Source organism: Oryzias latipes, chromosome 17, assembly GCF_002234675.1.
Source record: "Oryzias latipes chromosome 17, ASM223467v1".
Lineage (NCBI taxonomy): Eukaryota > Metazoa > Chordata > Actinopteri > Beloniformes > Adrianichthyidae > Oryzias > Oryzias latipes.
The window spans coordinates 15847521-15871753 of record NC_019875.2 but is presented as its reverse complement, the minus strand read 5'-3'; the positions used below and the strand labels follow the sequence as shown (position 1 = coordinate 15871753).

Below are 24233 nucleotides of genomic sequence, written 5' to 3'. Positions count from 1 at the left end.
CCTGGACACACACAAACACAAAAGGAAAGATGCTTTTTTTAGCTTGGCCTACAAAAGCACCTTTGGGGATTTTCCTTTTTGCCCTGTCAGCTAAGCAAAGTGATTTCCCTTCACAAACCCAAAAACATCCCGCATTTTAAGGAGATACTTCTAAGCAAAACACTGTCTTTCCCTCAGTGTGTGAAACTGGCTGCAGAAAGACTAAACCCAACTAAAAACACCCTCCTCCCACACGTGCAGCTCCCATTCCTGGATGCACACATGAATATTCATAAAGTTGCCCTGGAATTTAGCTCTGCCAAAGAAGAGATAGTTTTTTTTTTGGATGTTACAAAAGAAAAAGTTGAACGGCCTAACCCTTTTACCCACATTTTTATTGTTCTATTTGTTCACATTTGCTCTCAATTTCAGCCACAGTTTAGTCATTTCGCCACAAGCTAATTATGTAATTCGTTATTTCGAATAAACAACCTTGAATAAAAAATACACACTCAAAAATGTGGATTAACTAGGTGGGATTTTTTTTCCTCAAAGCAGGTCCAAAAACAGATTTAGAACATAATGTTCCATGTCTTTTGTGTGCCAGATGTGGGTTCTGTGCGTTATTTTTTTAATAAAATAAAAATTAGAAGGAAATGCTAGTTATAAGTGGGAATTAGGTTTAAAGTTTGCAAGCTTCACTTAAAATTAGAAAAACATCACAATTATACATTAGCACAACTTTTGAAATAATTGTTAATCAAACCATCATTTCAAAAAATGGATTTATTTGGTCAAATTTTCTTTTAAGCCAGTATTTTATGTCCTCTTTCAGCCTCTACCAAGAGCTGTGATGCTGAACCTGTTTATAATGGATTTTTTACTGAGGATTTTCCTTCGTGAAAGCTCCCTAAGCATCTGCCAATATCCTTAGAAGGACTAATTAAAAAAAATGTTTCACTTCTGCATGTATGTGCACAAACTGACACACCTGCCAGCCTGTAACCCTGCAGGAAACGCTGAAGTCCCTGTTTCTTAAATGAGAGAACTTGCTGGTGGTGACGCAGCTTTTCACTTTGACCTGCTCTCCCTCAGGTCAGACTGTTCTCTGTCAACTGAAGCTGCTGCTTCAAGCTGTTTTAAATGATCGCCTTTGTGCTCATTTTATTTTGAACAATAGGATTTTTGGAAAATAAAAACCAGAGATTTAAAGAAAGCTGTACTAACTTTATTAGGGAATGATTCAAAAGAAACAAACCTTCTTAGACCTGATAGAAAAATGATTATTGTGTCCTGCACCCCTCTATGCTGGCTTCATACACGTTGCTGTTGTCTAATATAATCGCCTTGGATGGGCTGTCTGTCTGCAGGGACTTTCTGCCCCGTGGATCTGGCATTGTCACCCGCAGGCCTCTGGTTCTGCAGCTTAACAGTTCTAATGCTGGTGGGTTCACACACATTTTAACACCCACACACACCACCATGGACAGTGCTCAGACTAACACGTACACACTCGCCCTCCTGCCATTGAAATCATTCTGCTTTTTCTTAAAATCCTCTCCTCTCCTCGTTAGCATCACTAATCTTGGTTCTCTGCGTTTTTGTTTCCTCCTGTCAGAGTGGGCCGAATTCCTCCACTGCAAAGGGAAGAAGTTTACTGACTTCGATGAGGTCCGCCAGGAGATCGAGGCGGAGACGGATCGTGTCACGGGCGCCAACAAGGGCATATCCCCCGTTCCCATCAACCTGCGGGTGTTCTCCCCTCATGGTACGGACAGAATTCATCCGCTTTCCCTCTTTTTGCTGTTAATTGTGCATAAACACTTCTTATTGAGAGAGACTGTGACAAACTTTGAGTCATCAGGAATAGCAGGCAGATCATTTTTTAATGGGATTGTGAAAAACAACAAAATAAATACAACATGAGACCTCTTCCCTCTTAGTTTATCAATCACAGATGAACAAAAGCAACAAAATGGTTGTCAATTTAAACACTTTATGTTTTTACATTTATGAAACAGAATCTTTAATTTGTAACAAGTTTTTCTTCGGATGTGGTGATTTTCCGTGGTATTGGCAAGTTTTTTAAAATAGTTTTACACTTTGTGGCATTATGGTTTCCCCTTGGATGCTGCCAGCAGAAAAATAAAAATCAAAAGCACAGGACTCTCCGACATAGGAAACCAAGACTGTGCTTTTGAGAAAATAGACAACCTTTATTACAAATAGTATTAAAATTCCTATTCTAAAAGACACCCAAAAGAGTTAACCAAACCACAAGGGCGATCATGCCCAGCCCACACAGTCAGCTGCACCCAGCTGTGCCCTCTCTGTTGCGGCATAACAGGCTCAATGCCACGCCCCTTGCGTCCAGTGGCAGTAACTGACGCCAGTCCAAGGTGGTGGGACACTGGGCTCTGGTTGTGCCAGGGGGAACCCGCTGCGATAGCTCTCGATCTAGCTCCAGTTATTTGAAAAGCTTTTAAAGTCCAACTCCGATCCTCTTTGTATCTATTGTGATTATAATTAAGCCATCTTTAGCCGAATTAAAACAGAAAAAAATGTGATTTTCTAGGGCATAGTTTCTGCATAGCAGCAGTAGTTCATCAGAAATTCACCTCTGAGCTGCGGGCGGCCTCTTGACACAGAGCAACTCCGCCCCCTTCCCTTCACCTAGACCTTGTGGCCCGCCCAGCATATTTTGAAAGAAGTTTTTTTTCAAACGTCATTTTTTGTCTGCTCCTACTGAAAAAATACTCAGAAATGAAGTTTTTATCTTCATTTTTCGTATATATACCTCCATCTTTAGAAAAATGCCATAAGAACATGTTAAAAACACCAAAAATAAAGACATAATTGGAGTAATGAGGCGATTGTGTGAGTAATTGGAGTAGATATATTTATCGAAAAAGGACAGTGTAACATTTATATGAGCATCTGATGTTCTTTGATGCAGAATTTTGCAAAGTTTTGTAGAAAGTTGGTCCTTTCACACATGTGTGACAAAATGAACCTATTTCATTGTTGAAAGTGACAAATAGCTGGCTGTGGATGGTGGATTTATCCTGAAACAAACAGCATGGTGGTAAAAGTACTCAAAGCAGGTTTTAATTTATATTTTAAACAAAATAAAACTGCTGAAACTTCGCAATTTTGAATGTTTTTTAAGAACATGCTACACTGTGGACTTGAGATTGTTTTAAAGCATTTTCATTATTATTATATAACACTCCTTTCTGTTTGTAACTTTCTGACTAACTGATCCATCATTCAGTAGTTTTAAATATATTATTTTTAATTCATTGCTTTTAAATGACTAAATCATGCACTTTTTATTTTTTTGTAAATTAAATGATGCATTTTTTTTTGTTTGTTGCAAATTATTTACTTTTTTTAACGACCTTTTTTAAATTTTGTTTTAAATGTGACAATGACAAATAAAGTATTCAGTTATTCGAATTCAAAATTCAAATATTCAAAACAAAAAAGCATTTATCACTTATTTTACAAACTGAGAATTTCCTCTTCATGGTGCTAGTAAAGGTTGCAATGTGGATTGCAGTCTTCCCTCACTCACTGCAGAAGGATGCTGGTTCGAATCCTGGCTGGGACTTTTCTGTATGAAGTTTGCATGTTCCCCCATGCATGCACGGGCACTCCAGCTTCCAAAAACATGCTCCATGAATGGATTGACGACTTAAACTTGTCCCTTTGTGTGAAAATGTGTGTGGTTGTGTGGCCCTGCAATAGACTAGAAAATTGTCTAGGGTACACTGTGCCTTCACCTAAAAGTACTTGGGATAGGCTCCAGCAACCCTGTGACCCCAAAAGTGATTAAACAAGTTTTCAAAATGAATAAATGGAGCTAATAAATAAATGTATCTTCTTAATTATGAAAACAAATCTTTTTGACAATTTCCTTAAACTGAAAAAAAGCATCCATGTGTTAAATTTAAGATAATTTATTGTTGTCTCTAATTTATTTAGCTGTTTTTTTAAAAAAAATTTTCTTTAAAAATAGAAAAAAACATTTTTTACAGAAAAATTTAGATGAAAAACATCCCTAAAAGTTTGGATTAAAAAGTTTTATGAAAACATATTTTACACTCCATTTCATTTTATGACCACATTTGAACAGCCTTCTAAGCCATAGATGAAAAATAACTATTCCCTTAAATTCCAACAGCTTTGCATCTATAAACCTACTGGTGTATGTGATTTTAGGTAGACCATTTTGATTTACTTAAATTTTTTTCAAGAATTTAGCTTTTTCTTTCTTCTTATTTCTTGCACTTTTATCCCCTATTTCATATATATAGTCATAGCATCTTAGTTTGTTGAATCCTATTGTTTATTAATGATTATTTTATGTTTTGTATTTTTTGTTAAAGTAGGAATGATATCCCTTCTGAAAATCAATTGCTTTGTACTTTGCATTAACTGGAATTGCTGCGATCGTTCTTTATTCTGTTTTTTTATCTGTAAAACACTTAGGCGAGCTGCGGTTTTTTAAAATGTGCTCTAAAAATAAAATGATTGATGGAAACCGCCCGAACCATAGAAACAGGGATTTGTTGGTGGCAGCACAGCTGCTGAATTTTGTGTTGTGTTGACACATCCATTAAAAAAAAAGTGGTTGAAATATTAACTCATGAGAACAGATGCTTATCATATTTCCATCTTAGACAAGTTTATTCCTGAAAGAGAAAAAAAAGATGTCTCCATCTCCCCTCACCTTGCAAAGCAGTGTCAGGTTTCATTCTGGATGCATTTGTGGACTGTGTTGAGTGACAGTGGTTTTACATGCTCTAAAGCTTATGTGGCTATTTTGGATGAGATGGTTGGAAGGTTTCAGGAATCCGGCCTTTACTCACTCAGGTTCTTCTGGGTTCTTATAGCAATGGCATAGATTCTCTGCCTATTTACCGATTGATCCTGAACCAGAAAGTTGCTATTAGAGAGAAGAATAGTAAGAAGAATAGTCCCTTTTTTTAAGACCCACTCCAATGAAAATGGTGTTTTTGGTGTTTTTAACATGTTCTTGTGGCATTTTGTCTCTCAATATAGGACATATATAAAAAATTAAGCTCCAAATAGCATTCCTGAGAATGTCTTTATGTAAACCGCTCAGAATCAGGAACAGATGAAAAAGATTGTGTTTGCAACGCTCCATTCTGATGCATCCACCTGCAGACAAACAGATCCATGTGCGTCTCCATTTTCCCCGTCTGAGGTGAAATCTGGCTCCAAACTGTACGGCTGGATAGCTCCGCTATTGCTCTCTACTTTTGTTGCACCCCTTATGTTAGGTCGGGGGAGTGAGAGGCAGTATGCTAGCAGGAGGAGCTTTCAGCAACGGGGAGAGGAAGGGGGGGCAGGGTTGCTCAAAGGAAAATTTCTGATTAACTCCTGCCGCTCTGCAGAAACAACGTCCCATACTGAAACAGGTTTTTTGGATTTTGGCTAAAAATGGCAAAATCATAATTTACAGACCACAGGGAAGGCATCTGCTTTAGCATTTATCCAGCCGATGATTTCGTCTTCTAAAGTTATGCTTTTAATTTATTCTATGTAATAAATCACTGGTTTGTCTGTTGATAATATGAAATTCTTAATAAATTGTTTTCTTTTTACCAATAAAATAAAGAGGACTTAGGATGTTTTGCTGAACATTTAAGAGAGACTTAATTTGTTTTTTGCAAAAACTTTTTTTTATATTAAGTCTGTTTCTTTCACCCCCCCCCCCCCCCCCCCCAACAAGTTGAAGTCAAATGTTCAAACTGCTGCAAAATGTTCCTTGTCTGTGAGTGAAAGAAACATATGAAGGCTCTTCCAGATTTGAGGTCAGAACATTCTCAAAGTGTGCTCGCCTCATGCATCGTCGTCTTCCTCTGATCCTACAGTCCTGAATCTGACTCTCATCGACCTGCCGGGGATCACTAAGGTGCCGGTGGGGGACCAGCCCGTCGACATCGAGCAGCAGATCAGGGACATGATCATGCAGTTCATCAGCCGAGAGAGCTGCCTGATCCTGGCCGTCACTCCGGCCAACACTGACCTGGCCAACTCTGACGCCCTGAAACTGGCTAAAGACGTGGACCCCCAGGGTAAGCAAGAAACGCAGCACCGGTACTAGAAACCAAAACCATTTAATTTTTTTAACTGTGATGTCCCTTTAGGGGCTGTATAGGAGATTAAGCATATAAACAATGACTTTGGGAAGGATGTTCAATCTTGACTTTTATGTGTTGTCTAAATTTTTAAAGGTATGAGGTGCATTACTGACAGTAAGATTGCTTTTATAAGATTAAAAACCTTTTTTTAAAGAGCTGGAAGAAAGGAGAATAAAAGCACAAAAAAAAATTATAGGAAACAAAAAGAAAGAAAAAATAACACTGGATGATTGAAAAATAAAAATGTATAATGTCGCCTATATTTAAGATTCAGGGGTGGAAAGATTCATAAACATAAGGAGATAAATCAGAAATTATTTTAAAAAAATGTTATAACATCAAACTGGAGTAAGGGATGAGGTAATGCAACAGCAGCTTTCAGTGTCATGCAGATGAAAATGAGTGAAAAGTGAAAAGTGCAGTGAAAGTGTTCCTTTCTGCTACATTTTTTTTTAAATCAAGGTCTGAGGACTATTGGAGTCATCACCAAACTGGATTTGATGGATGAGGGGACAGATGCTCGAGATGTTCTGGAGAACAAACTGTTGCCTCTTCGACGAGGTGACACTGGCTGGATTTATTTGCTGTTTTTCCTCTCTAAAGTTTCCCCCTGTTTTGTTCGTTTCAGTCACAGCGTTGCCGTTATGAAGCCTTATCTTCGTCGCTTCACGTTTGTCGTGGCTTTACAGGGTACATCGGAGTGGTTAACCGCAGCCAGAAAGACATTGATGGCAAGAAAGACATCAAGGCGGCTTTAGAAGCTGAAAGGAAGTTCTTCTTGACCCATCCGGCATATAGGCACATGGCTGAAAAGATGGGCACTCCTCGCCTGCAGAAAGTGCTCAACCAGGTGATTACATATTCACTCAGAGGCTTTCCCACTATGCACTTATAATAATTAATGAGTGGATGGCAGACTTCAGTGTGGGTGGCTTTTCTCTAACCTTTCTCCAGTAACTTCTCATTTTGAAATTTGTGGGTTTATTGTTTAGCAACTGACCAACCACATCCGGGACACGCTGCCAGCCTTCCGAAGCAAGCTGCAGTCCCAGCTGTTGGCTATAGAAAAAGAGGCGGAAGAATACCGGGGATACCGGCCCGATGACCCGTCTCGTAAAACCAAGCAGCTGCTGCAGTCAGTATCCCCTTTTTCTCACAGTTACACGTGTATCAGGTTTTGTTGACAGAAAAATCTGGGAAAGGAATGTCTTTCTCTCTGCCGTCATACTGGCTCACATTTTTAGATGTCTAGAATCCTCTTCTGTGTTTCGTCTGTAACCCCCCCCCCCCCCACAACTGTTGTATTTTAGGATGGTGCAGCAGTTTTCTGTGGATTTTGAGAAGAGGATTGAGGGCTCTGGGGACCAGGTGGACACAGTGGAGTTGTCTGGTGGAGCCAAAATCAACCGCATTTTCCATGAGCGCTTCCCTTTTGAACTGGTCAAGGTGATTTACCGCAAAAAAGCTAAAAAGCACCCAAAGCAGGAGCAGAAGCTGGATTCTGCTGTCAGATTATCTTAATCATGCACACTCTCCCACCCGCCCAAATGTATGGGTTAATTAAAAAAGGCTTGTAAATATTTCAAACTGATTTGTTCCCTTACCTCCAATACAAGCAGTTTTCTGTGATGTCACGTTTGTTTTGTGGCTAGGTCTCTTTTTATTGGTTAATTTGACTAAAAAGTCCAAATTGTCAATCTTGGCTGTTGTTTAAACGCCTTATTTTTTAGTGCTCAATGCACAGAAACACATAGGTTAAGTGGAAAAAGGCAAGAAAGAAGAAGAAGTTAAGAATGATGAAACTATTCCCCCTTTTTGAACCCTGCAAGCAAAATAACATAAACCAGGCTTCCCTCAGAAGAAATATTTTTGGTTTTTATCAGTTGTTTGTTAAGAAGTTATTTTTTTAAAGGTACAGCGGGAAAACCTTTTGAAAAACTAACTTTTTGTCTTAATTTATCTAAACAGATACTAATCAACTTTTAAGAGTTGATTAATATAACTAAAAATGATTTGACAATCATTTTTACACATCACAAATACGTTGCCATGAGGAGGTCCAAGTATGGTTCTCTCTGTGTCCCTAGCCCTGATAAAATAGAGGGTTTTGTCAGGAAGGGCGTCCATCGCATAACTCACCTGTGCGAATCAGTGAAAGCTGATTTGCTGTGGCGACCGCTGACAGGATATGCCAAAAGGTGAATAAAACCCATCGTGTGTGGAACAAATGGAATGCTTATTGATTGATCAAAATATATTGGAATTGCTTGTGTTAATCTTTACTTTAAATAAAAAATTTAAAAAATGATGCTGTTTGCCAAATCATACTTGGACACATAATAAAGTAAGATTTAGAGCTTAAGGCCACATTTTTTATTGAAATATTTTGCTTCATAGCAAGATTTTAGATTAAAAAAAGTAACTTCTGCTTCAAAACTGTGTCAGAAATCTATCTTACCGGATAGATGGATTTTTAACATGTAATTAAGAACATTTAATACTGTGAACACTGATTGTGGACATTTTTCCTTTTGATTGCACAAAAAAAAGGGATGAATCAAAGACTATTGTTGCAGCCTTTTTCCTGCACGGCTCCCACTGCTTACACAGACTGTAGCGTCCGCTCCTCGACTGACTCTGGTTCTGGTTGTCTGTTCTACACTCTGCGTTCACCATGGATTCCCTTCTCTCTCTGCTCTCTCCAGATGGAGTGTGATGAAAAGGAGATGCGACGTGAGATCAGTTATGCAATCAAGAACATTCATGGTATTAGGTAGGGCTTTTCTTCCTGTCTTTTGGAACATGTTCCTGCCCAGTCTAATTTGGGATCTTCTGTCATCATAGTATCATCAGTATTTTCCACGCAAAATAATCATCTTAAAATCTTTTTTGTTTTTATAAGCGAACAGTTTGTGTTCCATCTGTGCTGCCACACTTGTAATATTTTTATAGATTAACAGAAAAAAGGAATTCTTGATGTTTAATTATATCCAGATCTAATCCTTAAAGACCCACTCCGATGAAAATGGTCGTTTGGTTGTTCTTTCCATGTTTTTTGTACAATTTTTCTCATGATGGAGCACACATGTAAAGAAGATTAAGCTAAAAATTGCGTTTTTGAGTATTTTTTTATTCAAATTGAAGTGAATCAGGTGCAGACGAAAATATGCTGTTGGAAAAAGCTTGCAGGTGTGAAGTAGAAGCTACTACGGCTAGCCACAAGCTCCATTCTGACGCATCCCCTTGCAGGCAAACAGATCCATGTACGTCTTCATTTGGTAAACAGAGTGGGGGTCTATAAGCTAGTGGGATAGAGTGTAAACAGATGGATGACGGGAAGTGGGACTGGGCTTACTCCACACCAACAGTCCCGCCCACAACTCAGAGCCAAATTTCTAGTGAACTACTGACGCTTTGCAGAAACCATGTCCTAGAAAATGACAAAGATTTTTGATTTTGGCAAAACTAGAAATTAAAAAGCCACAAGAATGCTTTGAAAATAGACCAAAAGATCATCAGAGAGACACTTTAATAACAAGAGATGCAAAAAGTAGACATTTTCAGGAATTTTGAATCAAAAGAAACATGCAAGCATGTAAACATGTGTTAACTTTTTTTGTCCAGAACTGGCCTTTTTACCCCAGATATGGCATTTGAGGCCATTGTGAAGAAGCAGGTCATAAAGCTGAAGGAGCCTTGCATCAAGTGTGTGGACATGGTCATCCAGGAGCTGATCAACACCGTGCGCCAGTGCTCCTCTAAGGTAACTCCATTCCTGGGAGGCAGTTAGAAACTCTCTGGACAGCGTTGAAGCAGAAAATTTGTCTGAAGATGAAGCAAATGAAGCAATCAGCTGTTTAATCTACTTTTTTTTTTTTTTTAGCTGGAATGCTTTCCCATGCTGCGGGAGGAAACGGAGAGGATCGTGACGTCTCATATAAGAGACAGAGAAGGCCGAGCCAAAGACCAGGTGACACATTTATTTGTTCCTAAATCTGTTTTTTAACCAGTTGAAGAGAAATCCTCCAACTTAAGACCTATAAACGTGTCGTTTCAGCTTCTGCTTTTGATTGACATCCAACTGTCGTACATAAACACCAACCATGAGGACTTCATCGGCTTTGCTAAGTAAACTTCCCCTTTTCACTTCATTACAAAAACTAAAATCCTTCATTCTCTTGGTGGTTTGGAAGATCCCCTTTTCCCACTCTACCTGGTTCTTTTTTTTCTGTCCTCTTCCCGTTTTCTTCTCATTGCTGCATCTCTCCTGCTGCTGCGGTTTTCCCCGCTGCATGCAGTGCTCAGCAGAGGAGTAGTCAGACTAACAAGAGCCAGAGTTCAGCAGGAAACCAGGTGAGCATTTCCTACACGCGTTATGTTCAAACAGCAGAGCTGAAATGTGAGGAAATGCTATCACATATAGCAGGGATGGAAAATGCATCAAAACTTTTTAAATTGACTTTTATTTCAGTTTTACTGAAATACTGCATTGAGAACCCAGAGGAGTTCTCTATTGTCCCTCTTGTTGAAGGGAACATGTACGTGTTCCTTTGAAGATTTATTCACACTGTGAGACATCTAGAGCTGCAGGAATGTCATTTTTTTAATTTCTTTCTATACTGTCATTGTTGTGAACAGGGTTTAGTGCCTTTGTTTTCATATTATAAGGATTTCGTTTCAACAGAGTGAACATTTCCACTGTGTGATGATCCCACTGACTGTATAATTCACATCGGGCATGGTAAAAAATGTGCTAAAAGCTCCTTCTTAAAGGCACCTATGCATCGTGTTCACACTGGACTGTCGCTACCTCACAATAGCTCTTGTACCTACAGTTGGAAGAGATTTGGTGCAAAATGCAAAGCGGTGCCAGTCTCGCTAATCTTACTCAAAGCTTTTTCTTTCACTACTTGATTCCAATGTATGTTTCAATTTTGTATAATTCTTGCCGAGCACAAACTGCAACTACCAAGTCCGAGTCCCTGATTGGTCAAAGATCAATCTGGTTTAACTTTCAATGCACCTTCAATTGCACTTTAGATGTAGAGTCCGAAAACAGTCTATAAAAAACTGAACAGATTGAGTGTGACATCCCCCATAGAAAATGCCTTAATTCCTGCTCCAACATAAAATCAATTTAATTCCGTCACTATTTCTTCACAATACGTTCAAACCAAAAATCGCCAGTAGGCAGTAAATTGGTCACAGTCGACGTTTGTATGGTAACCACTCTAATCAGGAGTGAGCTTGTTGAAGTCCACACGCCTATCACTTAAAAGCGGGCTCAATGGAAGTTGATGGAATTTTGGCTTCTAGGAATGCAGAGGGGGAGGGGTCACTCAGTCCAGCTCCCATATTCAGTCAATGTATGATCCATTCCTGGTGCCTCAGAGCTTTAGGAAGTGGAGCTATGGAAACGGGTATAATGAGCCACAATGTTCACATGTAGTATTAAAATAATTCTATATTTTAACAAAAAAAAAAATCTGAAAGTTTTCTCTGCTTGTAGGTAGAACCTTAGATCACCTCTGGCTTTTGCCACTTGTTCTTTAAATTCTTCAGATTTCTTCGTCATCGTCAGTTGTAGTTTAGATACTTTGCATCCTTGGAGATGAATAAATGTGTAAAAAGACAGTCATTAAAGTCAATAAAAAAGTCAATAAAATGACTGAAAATATATCCCTGTTTTGATCCTAAATCAGAACTTAGAGAGGTGTTTTTTCAGTCCAGTCTTTTGGTAACCCAGTTTTTCTGCTCTTTTCTTTATTTCTCTCTTTTCTCTTTAGTGATGTTGGTAGTCTGAACTACAAGAATGTGATGTAAACTATTTATGGGTTCAGATAAAGTGAAGTAAAATACAATTAAGAGTTGTTTCTATTTCCCCTGATTTCCACACCCCGTCTTTTTAAAAAATTATTTTGGTTTTGCTCAGAGTCAAAATGGCTATACATCTTACACCAGGGGTGGACTTAGCATTAGGCCAAGGTAAGCGATTGCCTGGGCCCCCCCCCCAACGCTCTGGGGGTCCCTAGCTGAACAATTCAACCAAATCGAGAAGTAACAATTAACGGATACATAATTATTGCTAATTATGGCAAATCATTCACTGATTCATATTTTGGCCACTTTTTGTTGGGTTTGGTGGTTTTTAGATGACTTTCGGGCTGCAAAACCACGAGTGTTATCTAGCAACACTGGCAGATATTAAGTGATTTGAAGAGAGATTTTTAAAAAAGCGGTAAAATGAAGCACAGTTACCTGAGACTGATGACATTCCATATGGTTAGGCTACTGTTTTAGTACTTCATTTTAGTATTTTGGTTTATTTTGCCTTCTCTAGTAAAACCTGACAAATGAAAGAAAAGACAGAAAACTCCCCTCTTTTCTATCAGAAATTTTAGTGGGTAACCAATCTGTGCATTCAATTAATTATGTTTATTTTTCCAAGTTAAAAAAAAAATGATTTCAGTTTTTAAATCCTCATCAAAACATTTGTATTCTCGACATTTAATCTGTCTGAAAGTGTACCTGTAAAGAAGTTTTTTTAACTTTAACCCTAGGTAAGGCTTAAAAAAAAAAAGGTTACCACATATCTTCCAATTGTGGCCCATCTCTTATCAACGCCTGTTTCCAATATCTGCCAGGTTTAACAGGTGTTCATTACGGTTAAGCTGCATTCACACCGGACGCAATTCGGATTTTAATGTACAGACACAATCTGACGTCCTGTGGAGCGCTTTGGGCATTGGGCGCGGACCGTCAATCAGGCAGGAGTTTGACCAATCAGGGACTCTTCAGCAAGGCTCAATGGGCATAGGTGATCTTGTGAACCCAGACACGGTGACGTGCTTGCCGGCTCCTCTGTAGAGCTCTCCAAAACATAAAACTCAAGTAACTCGCCCAACAACATCAATGTTTTCCATGATGTGGCAACGAAGGAAGTCCAAAAGAGCTTTGGCGGTCATTCTGTGGCTGGAGCACCAAGGCGTCAAGAACATTTTAGGGCAGACATCGAGCAGTAAATCTGACACACATCAAAAAAGAGGCGGCAGATGCGATTTGTGAATCGCGTCCGGTGTGAATGCAGCATCAGACGGCGGTCTCCAATAGTTTCAGTTCTCTTTTAAGATCCGCCCATCTTCCCCGTGTATCTATGGATAACCGGCAAGTGTGAGCCAGTGTAGCGATGGCCAAGAAACACTCATTCGATTGAGTGTTTAAACTTAGTGCGGGTGGCCTACGTCAAGGAACTTTCTGGTGAGGAATCTGCATGACATTTTTGGGGTGGATCCTCAAGGTATGGGTTAATTAAAAAAGGCTTGCACTGAGAGTGGTGCAAGCTTGGGTGATATTGAGAAGAAGCAACAAGCAAACAATTGCCTTCTGGAGGTGCAAAGACAGGGAGGGACGAATTAGAAGAACTGCTTTAAACATGAATTACTGAGCAAAGGCAGAAAGGGGCGTGTCACCAGGATCCGAATGAAAGCGAAGAAGATTTTTGACACGGAGATTGACGACGCTTCAAAGAGAATAGAAACGTTTGCAGCCAGTGCTATTCATAACATGATCTTCTGATTTCAATATATTCTGAAATGTTCATCTGGTGGAATTGTCTGCATTTCTTGACCAAATTTAACTGTAAAATGAACAAGCAGTTGGGCAAAAAAATATTTAGTCAGTAACCAATTGTGCAAGTTCTCCCACTTAAAATGATGATAGAGGCCTGTAATTTTTGTCATAGGTTATACCTCAACTGTAAGAGACAAAATGAGAAAAAATTATCCAGAAGAGGATTGGGAGAATGTCCGATGGTCAGATGAAACCAAAATAGAACTTTTTGGTAAGAACTCTACTTGTTGTGTTTGGAGGAGAAAGAATGCTGAGTTGCATCCAAAGAAGAGCATAGCTAATGTAAAGCATGAGGATGGAAACATCATGCTTTGGGGTTATTTTTCAGCAAAGTGACCAGGATGACTGATCCCTATAAAGGAAAGAATAAACAGGTTTATTCTTGAATGAATGAACAGATTTTGAGTGAAAACCTCCTTCCATCAGCAAGGGCATTGAAGATGAAGCATGGCTGGGTCTTTGAGCATGACAACACACTGTCCTGATGACGAAGGAGTGGCTTCATAAGAAGCATTTCCAGGTCCTGGAGTGGCCCAGCCAGTCTCCAAATCTCAACTTCATAGAAAATCTTTGGAGGAAATTGAAAGTCTGCGTCGCCCAGCAACAGTCCCAAAACATGACTGCTCTAGAGGAGATCTGCATGGAGGAATGGGCCAAAATACCAGCTACAGTTTATTAAAACCTTGTGAAGACTTGCAGACATGTTTGACTGCTGTCATTTCCAACAAAGGGTAACAAAGTATTTAGTTAAACTTGTCTTATTGACAAAATACATATTTTCCACCATAATTTACAAATAAATTCTTTAAAATTTAGAGAATGTGATTTTCTGGATTTTCTTTCTCATTTTGTCTCTCATAGTTGAGGTATACCTTTAAAGAAAATTACATGCATCTCTTATCTTTTTAAGTGGGAGACTTTTCACAATTGGTGGCTGACTAAATACTTTTTGCCCCACTGTATTACCCATCAACATTCTGCCTGTGATGGAATAAAAAGCCGTCTCCAACCGATGCCTGTCTCTTATAAACGCCAGGCGGCTGCTAAAGTTTTGGAATAAACGCTGCAGAGGGCTCTATGTTATTGTTTGCATGGGTCCCCCAAACTGCTAAGTCGCCCCTTTCTTTTACTGAAGCCAAACTTTTGAACAGCACCATACAAATTTTAATAGATGTCATAGTTGGTTCTGTCTTCTAGTCATGCATGCTGTGTTGTTTGAACTGGGCTAAAAGACCTCAAGTTATTTTTTTTCCCTTTATTTTCGGTTGCATTTTGAAGAATCACATACGGTTTCTTTTACTATCTGCCACCATCATTATTTTTGGTGTTGTTGTTGAGACATTTCCCTTTGTTTTGAACCCCCTCCTGTGTCATTAAGGTGCCACCTTGCATTTCATCCCCATCCCTTAGTGAGAATCTCAGCTGCCCTCTTAAGGGTGTCTGCAGGTGAGTATTGCTCATTGTAGGTATGGTTTTGCAAAGTCATTTCTGCCTGCAGTTACACCTCTGCCCCATCGTGTGGTGCTCTTTTCAGCACCGGTTCTTAAAACCTAACCATTTCCTCATTTTCCGAACAGATCAGGAGCGCTTATTAATTGGGCCTTTCCTTGAGGTGCTTAGACGTTTGTTCTTTCAGTGTGCTTAAAAACCTCACTCCTGTTGCAGGCCTCCTCTCCTCCCGCCTCAGGCCAGATTGTAAGAGTTTACTCTAACTTAACACTCTCCTAACACCACCTCTAACCACCATCAACCGCAGACTACAAGGGGTTGACACCTAGATCTGAAAAATCCAACAGTTTGGAAGCTCTGAAATGTTTTACAACACATTTCTCATGTTGATTCAACCTCAAACGGGGTTCAACAGAAAAAAGCGGCATAATGATTTGGGTAACCTCCTTAGTGAGTCTTAGGCGGTTTGAGTCTGACAGTAATCTAACCTAATAATCACCTGGCACCGTGCCCGCAGGCCTGTTGGACCCGTAGGGTTAATACGGCTAAGGCAGAGGACACAAACATGCTTTATTGTGTGCTTGAACCACTTAACACGGTGGTCACTAACACCAACGTCTCCCTGTGAGCACAGCCACACAAGTCACATGCCTGGCTCTGTTGAGTCACACTCAGTGACACGCCTAACCTTCACAAGCATTTCACAGCAATCCGTGCTTGATGAATCTCCCAGATTTACCATTTTTTAACCACGTGCCAAGAGGCGGGTGAGGTTTAAAAAAAAAAAAAAAAAGATCTGTTCCTGCAGAGAAAAGGTGCTGTCGGTCTGAGGTTCTGTGTTCTCTGCACTCATTTCCTTTGGCCTCTCCGCAGGTCATCCGCAAAGGCTGGCTGACCATCAACAACATCAGCATCATGAAGGGAGGAGCTAAGGAGTATTGGTTCGTGCTGACAGCCGAGAGCCTCTCCTGGTTTAAGGATGACGAGGTGAGCTGTTGCTCTAGGTTTGACCTCAAGCACAAATGTCAATACAGGATCGAAAATCCTTAAAAAATTAACCCAACTAGGGTTGTTTTTAACCCAACTCCAACGTTAAAAATGACTAACTTATTTTCTGAGTTATTTTAACTCAAAGGAAAAACAAAAAAAACCTAAATTAAGTCAAAATGAAACCACTCTAACCCAAAAAAATCAAATTAGAAGAAAACCAGACACATATCCTAAGATAATTAACTCAAAAATTGGGCTTAAGAAATAAGTGTTTTAAGAGAGTGTAGCTGAATGAAAAGATAAATCTACCACTCCTCATTGGAAAAATAAACTCCACCAATAAATATTATTGTTAAAAGATACAATTCTTAAATCAACATCGATTCTTTCCTTTTCAGGATCAACTTTAACAGCCAGAGGTAAGGTAGGAGTTATTAGCAGGGAAATATTCTTACTTCTGGTCGATTAGTTTAGTATTTTGTCTCACTTTTTTTAGTCACATTACATGAAATGTATTGTTTTCATTCTGTCTGTCAGTAAATTGCATAATACAGGCCACTTTCAGATAGACGGAGTTGTAGGTTTTGCATAATTATTCAAATTACAATTCAAGTTTCTCGAATATATATATGTATATATATAGAGAGAGAGAGAGAGAGAGAGAGAGAGAGAGCTAGAGAGAGAGAGAGAGTTCATATTGATATTTTTGCTTGTAATGTTCAACCAAACAGAGTTTGCAATTGTTTTAGCTCCATTTTTTCTAATTTCAGTGCTGTGAGAAAAACGTGGAGCATTTGGGAGGAAGGTTGGATAGTCAACCGGTCCACAGCATAGGTGCTTAACCAGTCGATCAAATGTTCGGCTGCTCGTCCAGAGATGAGCCAGAAATGTACACATGTAGCAGAAAGTAATTTTTTTTATGATTTTATTTTAAATGTTTTGGCTGTGTTAATTGCTGCTTTCCAAATTGAACAAGAAAACAACTAAATTTTTTTAATTAACTTCAGAAGCCCTGAAGAAAATTGACCTTTTTTTAGAAAATTTCAATTTCTGATCCAGTATTTAGTTTTTGGTGGAAGTTGTCTGCTGGAGCTGCAACATCAGAGCCAAAATCAAATATTTTTCTTTAAAAGAAACCCAAAGATAATTGAAATATTAATATACTGAATATTTTTTATACCATTTTTCTTCTCGTTAAACTAAAAAAAATGATGCTTTAGGTTAACTGATGATGTTTTATTGCTGTTTAACTTTTGCTCTGGCAAGTTTTTATTTCAACAGATTTCAAATGAAAGGAAAAATACTCACACAACTGCATATTTTAAGCTCTTAGAGTTAAAATAAAATTTAATTTAAAGATGACTGCGGAGATTTTCCTGGACGTTTCAGTTTATTATGATTTTTTTTTACAATCTTTATTTTTGTACTCATCTAGTAAATTAAAAACAACAAAGCATTTGTGTATTCCACCATAGTCGTTGAGCCAACAGGATGCAGCGCTTGGGTTTGCTGTTGCGCTCTGTTTTGTTTATCTGCCTGTCTGTGCCTGCTGTACAGGTTGGAGGATATTCTGCACAGCAAGTGTAGATAGGCAGACACACTGCAACTTTAGCTCTTTTCTCCTGGAAGAGTTTCAGTAGAGAACATTAAGACAAAACCACACACTATCAAATAGGCTCTTTCTGGACCGTTTGCATTGTTTCCCGCTGCATCATCAGCATGATGAAGCAGTTTGCTCCACCACTTCCATATGTGACCACTTTGGCAAGGAGTCCGATTTTCAGCGTTCTCTCCCAGTTTTTTTCCCCCCTTTTGTCTCGGCTTTCTCCTGCTCCCTCTTTCCCCACCTCTTTCCACTGGGAGTCTTAGGCATCCGCTTCTTCGTTGCAAATGTGGAACAGATCCAATCACAGCCCGAACGTTCGCCCAAAAATACACGAGAGGCGCTCTCGGCGAGAGAGCACATTCAGACGTTTGTGCGGTCACAAATTACAGACTTTGTACAACGCTGTTTTCTACTCTCCAAACTTTCTATAGTCGCATAGTTTGCTTGCGCGAGCACAGATGCGTCCTCTCCTCCCTCCCTTAATGTGGCTGGCAGTTGCTTTGGAACTTTGGATCCCGCATTCCTGGCAGAAAAATCACAGGGTTTTAATCCAAACATCGGCCTCCAGTACTCTGGCGGAGACAAACACTTGTATTAGACATCAATACACCTCCCCTCCCATTCTACAGCCAAACTCCCCGTTTTTCCTCAATGCTAAAAAAAGGTCAAAGATCCTTTGTGTTAAGGTGAAGTCTCATGTTGCATTTAAATATTGCATCTTTGGTTATAAAAGATAAAAAATAACAGTATTCTTTGCCCCCTCCCCATGGTCTTTTTCAACACCATTGAAATAACTGCTTGGGGTGTATTTTCAAACTCCGCTTGATTGATTGGCCCTTCGTTCCTTTGGCTCGTGTTTGATGCTTTGCAGCCACATTTGCTCCTCCCCCTTCCAGTGGACCACATCTTCATCAGAGCGCGAGCAGCCTGCACACTTACTCATTCATGCTATTAATTATGTGAGCTCACTGCTCTGAGAGCTCCCAGCTGCCTTTGGGCTCAACGTGTAGGTCTCAGATCCCGAGCTCCGGAGCGAATAGTTAAATTAGTGAAAACCTGGTGACATGTTTATTCTGTAAAGAGCAGAAAGGGAAGCGCTGAGTGTCAAGAGTGCACGTAGGACACAGTACAGAGGGCACGTACAGAAGGTGGAAGTGTTAAAAATGCATCTTTCAGAGAGACGGACAGACAAAGTGACAGAGGAGAGCCCGGCCCAGTCTAACCAATGTGCAGACTACTGTACACCAGTATGACAATGAACAGGTAGTCTGAACACTGGGTGGACGGAGCCGGAATGGAGAGCCAGGCCTTTCGTGCCGCTTTCCAGATGATCTTTCCGTGGAGCGACTCTTTCGCCTCTCGTCCGATCGGCAGCAAAGGATCCCATCTGTGGAAAACCCCCTCAAAAAGTGGCGTCCTCCGACTTCCCCGCAGTTCCCTTCCACCGTCACCGCACCTTTCTTGGAGTGTTTATTTGTGCTGGTGGGCGTCGGAGCCCTGGCTCCCATTGCGCTCCGCTTCGGTCACGCCGGCCGCGAAGAGTATCCAGCCTTGACGTGGCATATTCGCTCAGACGACCGGGACATACTGGCTGCGCATTCAGGGAGGGGATATTACAAAAAAGAGGGAAAGAGAGAGACGGGAGAGGGGGGGGAGTCTGGGAGAAAGGGGGAGGAAAAGGGAGGGGACCACGGTGACCAAATATGGACAGGAGGGACCCCTTTGGGGAATCGCACCAAGAAGGGTTTTGCAGCTTCTCCTTGTCGTCCGATTCTTACCTGCATCCATTAACCTTCAAGTTTCCAAAGCGTCCGGGCAGATGTGGGGTCCCGTCTTCTGTCTTCTGCAAATCCACTTCAGGGTCTGGGTCTGGAGCCGCCGTCACTTTAACTTCTCCCTCCTTCCCTGCTTCTCTGTGTGCTGCTAAGCACTACCAGATGTTGAGTTTTAACGCCAGGCTGTCATTTAATCTCCCTCCTTGAAAAAAGAAAAGAAAAAATCAGGCAGGAAGTGGGCCCCTCTGGAATGGAAAGAAAAAATATTGAAAAAATATTGAGGGGGTGGGATGAAGAAGAAAAAAATGACAGAGTTAAGAAAGATAGGCTGGGATGAAGCGTGAAGTTCAGAGTGAGGGGGGTGTCGCTGCTCTTTTAGTCTCAGCGGCGGCGGCGGCGGCGAGTGTGAGGCCTCATCTGGACCTCCAGGGCTTTAACATGGAAGAGTGTCCCCACCACAACATGAGCCCTTTTGCTACCAGCCCGGACTGTGAAGAACGACTGCGCCTTGACCCACACTGTAATGACTTCCACATGTGCTCCCATTCTTTTCTTTCTCTGCCTCCGACTCCCCTTCCCCACCCTTACCTCCCACTCTCTCCTCTCCCCCCATTCCACCTCCCTTCTGTCTTTCCCCCACCTTTTTCTTTCTGCAAGTGTACCCACAGTTTAAAAAACCCGATCAGTCCTTTTCAAAAGACGCTGACCTCTGCCCTCTCTGTTCACAGGAGAAAGAGAAGAAGTACATGCTGCCGCTGGACAACCTGAAGGTCCGCGACGTGGAGAAAAGTTTCATGTCAAGCAAGCACATCTTCTGCATCTTCAACACAGAGTCCAGGTCTGCCGAAAACCTCAAAACCGTCTCTCCCATTTCCTTTTTTTTTTAACCATTCTAGCCAAGATCTATGAGGAGAAGCAGCAGTTCCAGGTTACGCAAAGAAGGAAATATGTTTCAGGGTTATGTGTCACGCACCATATGTGAGCCTGCATATATTAGAAATAAATGCAAGGAGAAAGCAGCACGGATCATTATACTCAGTACACAGTAATAACCCGCTGGTGATAATGATAAAAAAGAAAACAAGCCGTCCCGAGCGAGCTGTAATGTATTCACACCACACTGAATCAGAGGAAGAATGTTAAATGTCATGCCTGAACTTTGAGTAATTGTTGCAACGTGTCCTGCAGAAAATTGAGCGTTTTCTTCTTCCATAACATTTTGGGGAGATTCAGAGAAAATGTGAAACAGCAGCATATAAAGAGACTACAAAGACATCTATAAGAGCAAAAAAACTTGAACTTTGTTTGCACTCATTTTTAAAGCTTAAAGATGCAAAAACAAAAACTATTAAATATAATTTTAGTTCAGATCAGCCTCTCTTTACTTGGTTAACTTTAAAGACCTACTCTGATCATCTTTAGAGCTATTTTCAAAGCATTCCAGTTGGTCTTTTATATATGATTATGCTGTTTTTGCCAAAATCAAAAAATCTGGGTCATTTTCTAGGACATAGTTTCTGCAGAACAGGCCTTCATTAGATATTCACCCCTGAGTTCTGGGCGGGACTGTTGGCGCAAAGCAACCTCTTGTTGTCCGCCCAGCATATTTTTTACGTCACACAAAAGCTCTAATTCAAATTGTATTTTTGCATCTGATTCACAACGATTTGAATAAAGAAATACTCAGAAAACGCTATTTTAAGCTTAACTTTCTTTAAATGTGTCCTTCATTATGAGGAAAATGCAGCAAGAACGTTTTGTTCCGCATATCCCGCTAACCTCCAAATAATTTATCCATCCACATATGTTACAAAACATTTCTAAAATAGGAGGGGAAAAAATTACTTTTGCCTCCGATTCCCCTTCCCCAAAGTGAAAACTGGCAAATCAGTTTCATCTTTCCACACTTTTTGTTATTTTCTAATCCATTTGTGGGGGTATCTCATCTTCTGACTCACCTTTGATTCTCAAAAATTCAGTCGTTTTGGGGAAAATATATTTTTTTTATTTCTATACCAACATGAAATGGATTTAATCTTTCATTTACACGGTCAGCACAAAAAAATCAAATTGAAACTGCCACTTTTTTAGTTTTCAGAATTGAACTTTTAAGACCTGATGCATTTTGTAGTATTTGTGGCAGATTTTTGTGAATGTATGTATACAATTTTTGCTTCATTCCTGCACTGCTCACTTCCACTGTTTAGGAATGTTTATAAGGACAACCGCACTTTGGAGTTGGCCTGTGACTCTCAGGATGATGTGGACAGCTGGAAGTCATCTCTCCTTCGTGCTGGGGTCTACCCCGAGAAGACCACCACGGTTTGTGATCAAGCTGCTCTAACTGATCCAAACACATCCCTTTGTATTCCCACAGTTCAATTTCAAAATTTCTCACAAATCTTATTGAAGCGAAGATAGAAGGAAAAATGTAGGAGTGAAAACACTGTTAGTGGCATTCCAGGGTTCTGCAACTTGGGGCTCCGGAGCCACATGCGACTCCTTTACCCTATCATTGTGGCCCTTGGGTAAAAAAAAAAAAAGGTTTAGTTTTTAAAAGGAACATATTTTTGGGACTTTAAGGTACATTAAGCGAACCAAAACGGTTGGAAAAGTTAACCTTTATACATACAGGGGGCTTCTGACTACATTACCCATAATGCTCTAATAATCCATCAAGTGGTGCATCTTTGTAGTTTATCACAGTCATTAGACCACAACCAGAATTCATCATAAAGTCAAAAAGCGCATTGGATCGTAAGGCGAATCTTCGAATCTTTGAAAACAATTGAAGGTAATGGAATTGATTTGAGTTAGTTTATGAATTCATGGCGACTTCATACCTACTAATGCATTCACTGCAGGGAGATAATCCTATGTGGCACAAGGTGTTTTATTTTGAAAAGGGAGTCATGTGAACCTTTGTCAAAGGTTATAAACTATTTTATATTTATATTTTTGCCAAAAAACAATAGTAAATTTATATTTATCATATTCACAAATACAAAGCAGGGTTTCATTTTTCTAAACACAAAACACATTTTCCCTTGTATGTTTGCAGGTGGAGAGTGAATCCACCACCACCACCTCAGATAACTTCTCCATGGACCCTCAGCTGGAGCGCAAAGTGGAAACCATTCGCAACCTGGTGGACTCGTACATGGCCATCGTCAACAAATGCGTTCGGGACCTAATTCCAAAGACCATCATGCACTTGATGATCAACAATGTGAGACAAAAAAGGGGGGGAAAAAGAACTGTGCAAATGAAAAATTAAACAGCTACATAATGATCTGTAAAAAGAAGGATGCATTTTAGTATAAAGCGCCTTTCAGGACACAAAAACAACAAAATCTAGGACAAAACAAACAAATGAGCAAATGAGATGTTGCTTTAAAACCAGCGGTTGAATCAATATTCCGAATTTCAGGAGCAGTATGGTATTTGTCTTATGGTTCCACATAAGGTCAACCAGCTCAGCAGCCTTGTGGTAGAGTGTCCACCCTGAGATTGGAAGCCTCTATGGGGTATGGGGTACCTGAGGGCTGCCTGGTCTCCGTTTGACCGGAGCAAGAGCTTGGTTTGCATAGACGGTAGAAAGTCAGACCTGTTCCCGGTGCATGTTAGACTCCGGCAGGGCTGCCCTTTATCACCGGTTCTATCCATAATTTTTATGGACAGAATTTCTAGGCGCAGCCAGGGGCCAGAGGGGGTCTGGTTTGGGGACCACAGGATTTCCTCTCTGCTTTTTGCAGATGATGTTGTCCTATTGGCTTCATCGAGCCAGGACCTCCAGCGTGCTTTGGGGCGGTTTGCGGCAGAGTGTAAAGCAGCTGGGATGAGGGTCAGCACCGCTGAATCTGAGGCCATGGTTCTGGATCATGGAGAAAGGTAGTTTGCCATTGGAGTGTCCCTGCCCCAGGCGGAGGAGTTATAATACCTTGGGGTCTTGTTCATGAGTAAGGGAAGATCGAAGCATAAGATTGACAGGCGGATCGGAGGAGCGTCCACTGTTATGCGATTGCTGTACCGATCCATTGTGGTGAAGAGAGAGCTGAGCCAAAAAGCAAAGCACTCAATTTATCGGTCAATCTTCGTTCCAATACTCACCTATGGTCATGAGCTCTGGGTCATGATCGAAAGAAAGAGGTCCCGAATATAAGCAGCCGAAACGAGCTGCCTCTTTAGGGTGGCTGAGCGCTCCTTCAGAGATAGGCTGAGAAGCTCAGTAGCCCGCAGAGAGCTCGTAGTACAACCGGTTCTCCTCCACATAAAGATGAGCCAGTTGAGCTGGCTGGGGCATCTAGTCCGGATGCCTCCGGGACGCCTCCCTGGGGAGGTGTTCCGGGCATGTCCCACTGGGCGGAGGCCCCGGGGAAGACCCAGGACACGCTGGAGAGACTACGTCTCTCGGCTGGCCTGGGAACACCTCAGGGTCCCCCCAGAGGAGCTGGAGGAAGTGGCCAGGGAAAGGGAATTCTGGGCATTTTTGCTTAGACTGCGACCCGGTTCCGGATAAGTGGAGGAAGATGGATGGATAGAAATTGCTATGTTAAAATGTAAAATACGTTATGAAGAAGATCTTGTGAAAAATTGTGCAAAAAGCAATTGGATCATCTATTTGTCAGTCAA

The 24233-nt window shown here is 40.6% G+C and overlaps 1 protein-coding gene and 2 non-coding genes across 3 annotated transcripts in view; 1 reads left to right on the top strand and 2 right to left on the bottom strand.

The window, feature by feature from the left end:
* dnm3 (dynamin 3) overlaps positions 1 to 24233 on the top strand; it is a 28963-nt gene that overhangs the window by 1109 nt on the left and 3621 nt on the right. The window contains exons 3-18 of the mRNA XM_023965739.1: positions 1350 to 1423; positions 1598 to 1747; positions 5883 to 6086; positions 6615 to 6713; positions 6842 to 7002; positions 7145 to 7287; positions 7463 to 7598; positions 8858 to 8925; positions 9777 to 9915; positions 10036 to 10122; positions 10210 to 10280; positions 10451 to 10505; positions 16104 to 16217; positions 20330 to 20439; positions 21809 to 21923; positions 22663 to 22830. Of these exons, the coding sequence (XP_023821507.1) occupies positions 1350 to 1423; positions 1598 to 1747; positions 5883 to 6086; positions 6615 to 6713; positions 6842 to 7002; positions 7145 to 7287; positions 7463 to 7598; positions 8858 to 8925; positions 9777 to 9915; positions 10036 to 10122; positions 10210 to 10280; positions 10451 to 10505; positions 16104 to 16217; positions 20330 to 20439; positions 21809 to 21923; positions 22663 to 22830 (1894 nt within the window). The remainder of the gene's footprint in view (positions 1 to 1349; positions 1424 to 1597; positions 1748 to 5882; positions 6087 to 6614; positions 6714 to 6841; positions 7003 to 7144; positions 7288 to 7462; positions 7599 to 8857; positions 8926 to 9776; positions 9916 to 10035; positions 10123 to 10209; positions 10281 to 10450; positions 10506 to 16103; positions 16218 to 20329; positions 20440 to 21808; positions 21924 to 22662; positions 22831 to 24233) is intronic.
* Positions 17735 to 17835, bottom strand: mir214 (microRNA 214). Its single transcript, NR_107183.1, has one exon. It is a non-coding gene; the product is annotated as a microRNA 214 (primary transcript).
* mir199a-4 (microRNA 199a-4) lies at positions 19032 to 19122 on the bottom strand. Its single transcript, NR_107182.1, has one exon. It is a non-coding gene; the product is annotated as a microRNA 199a-4 (primary transcript).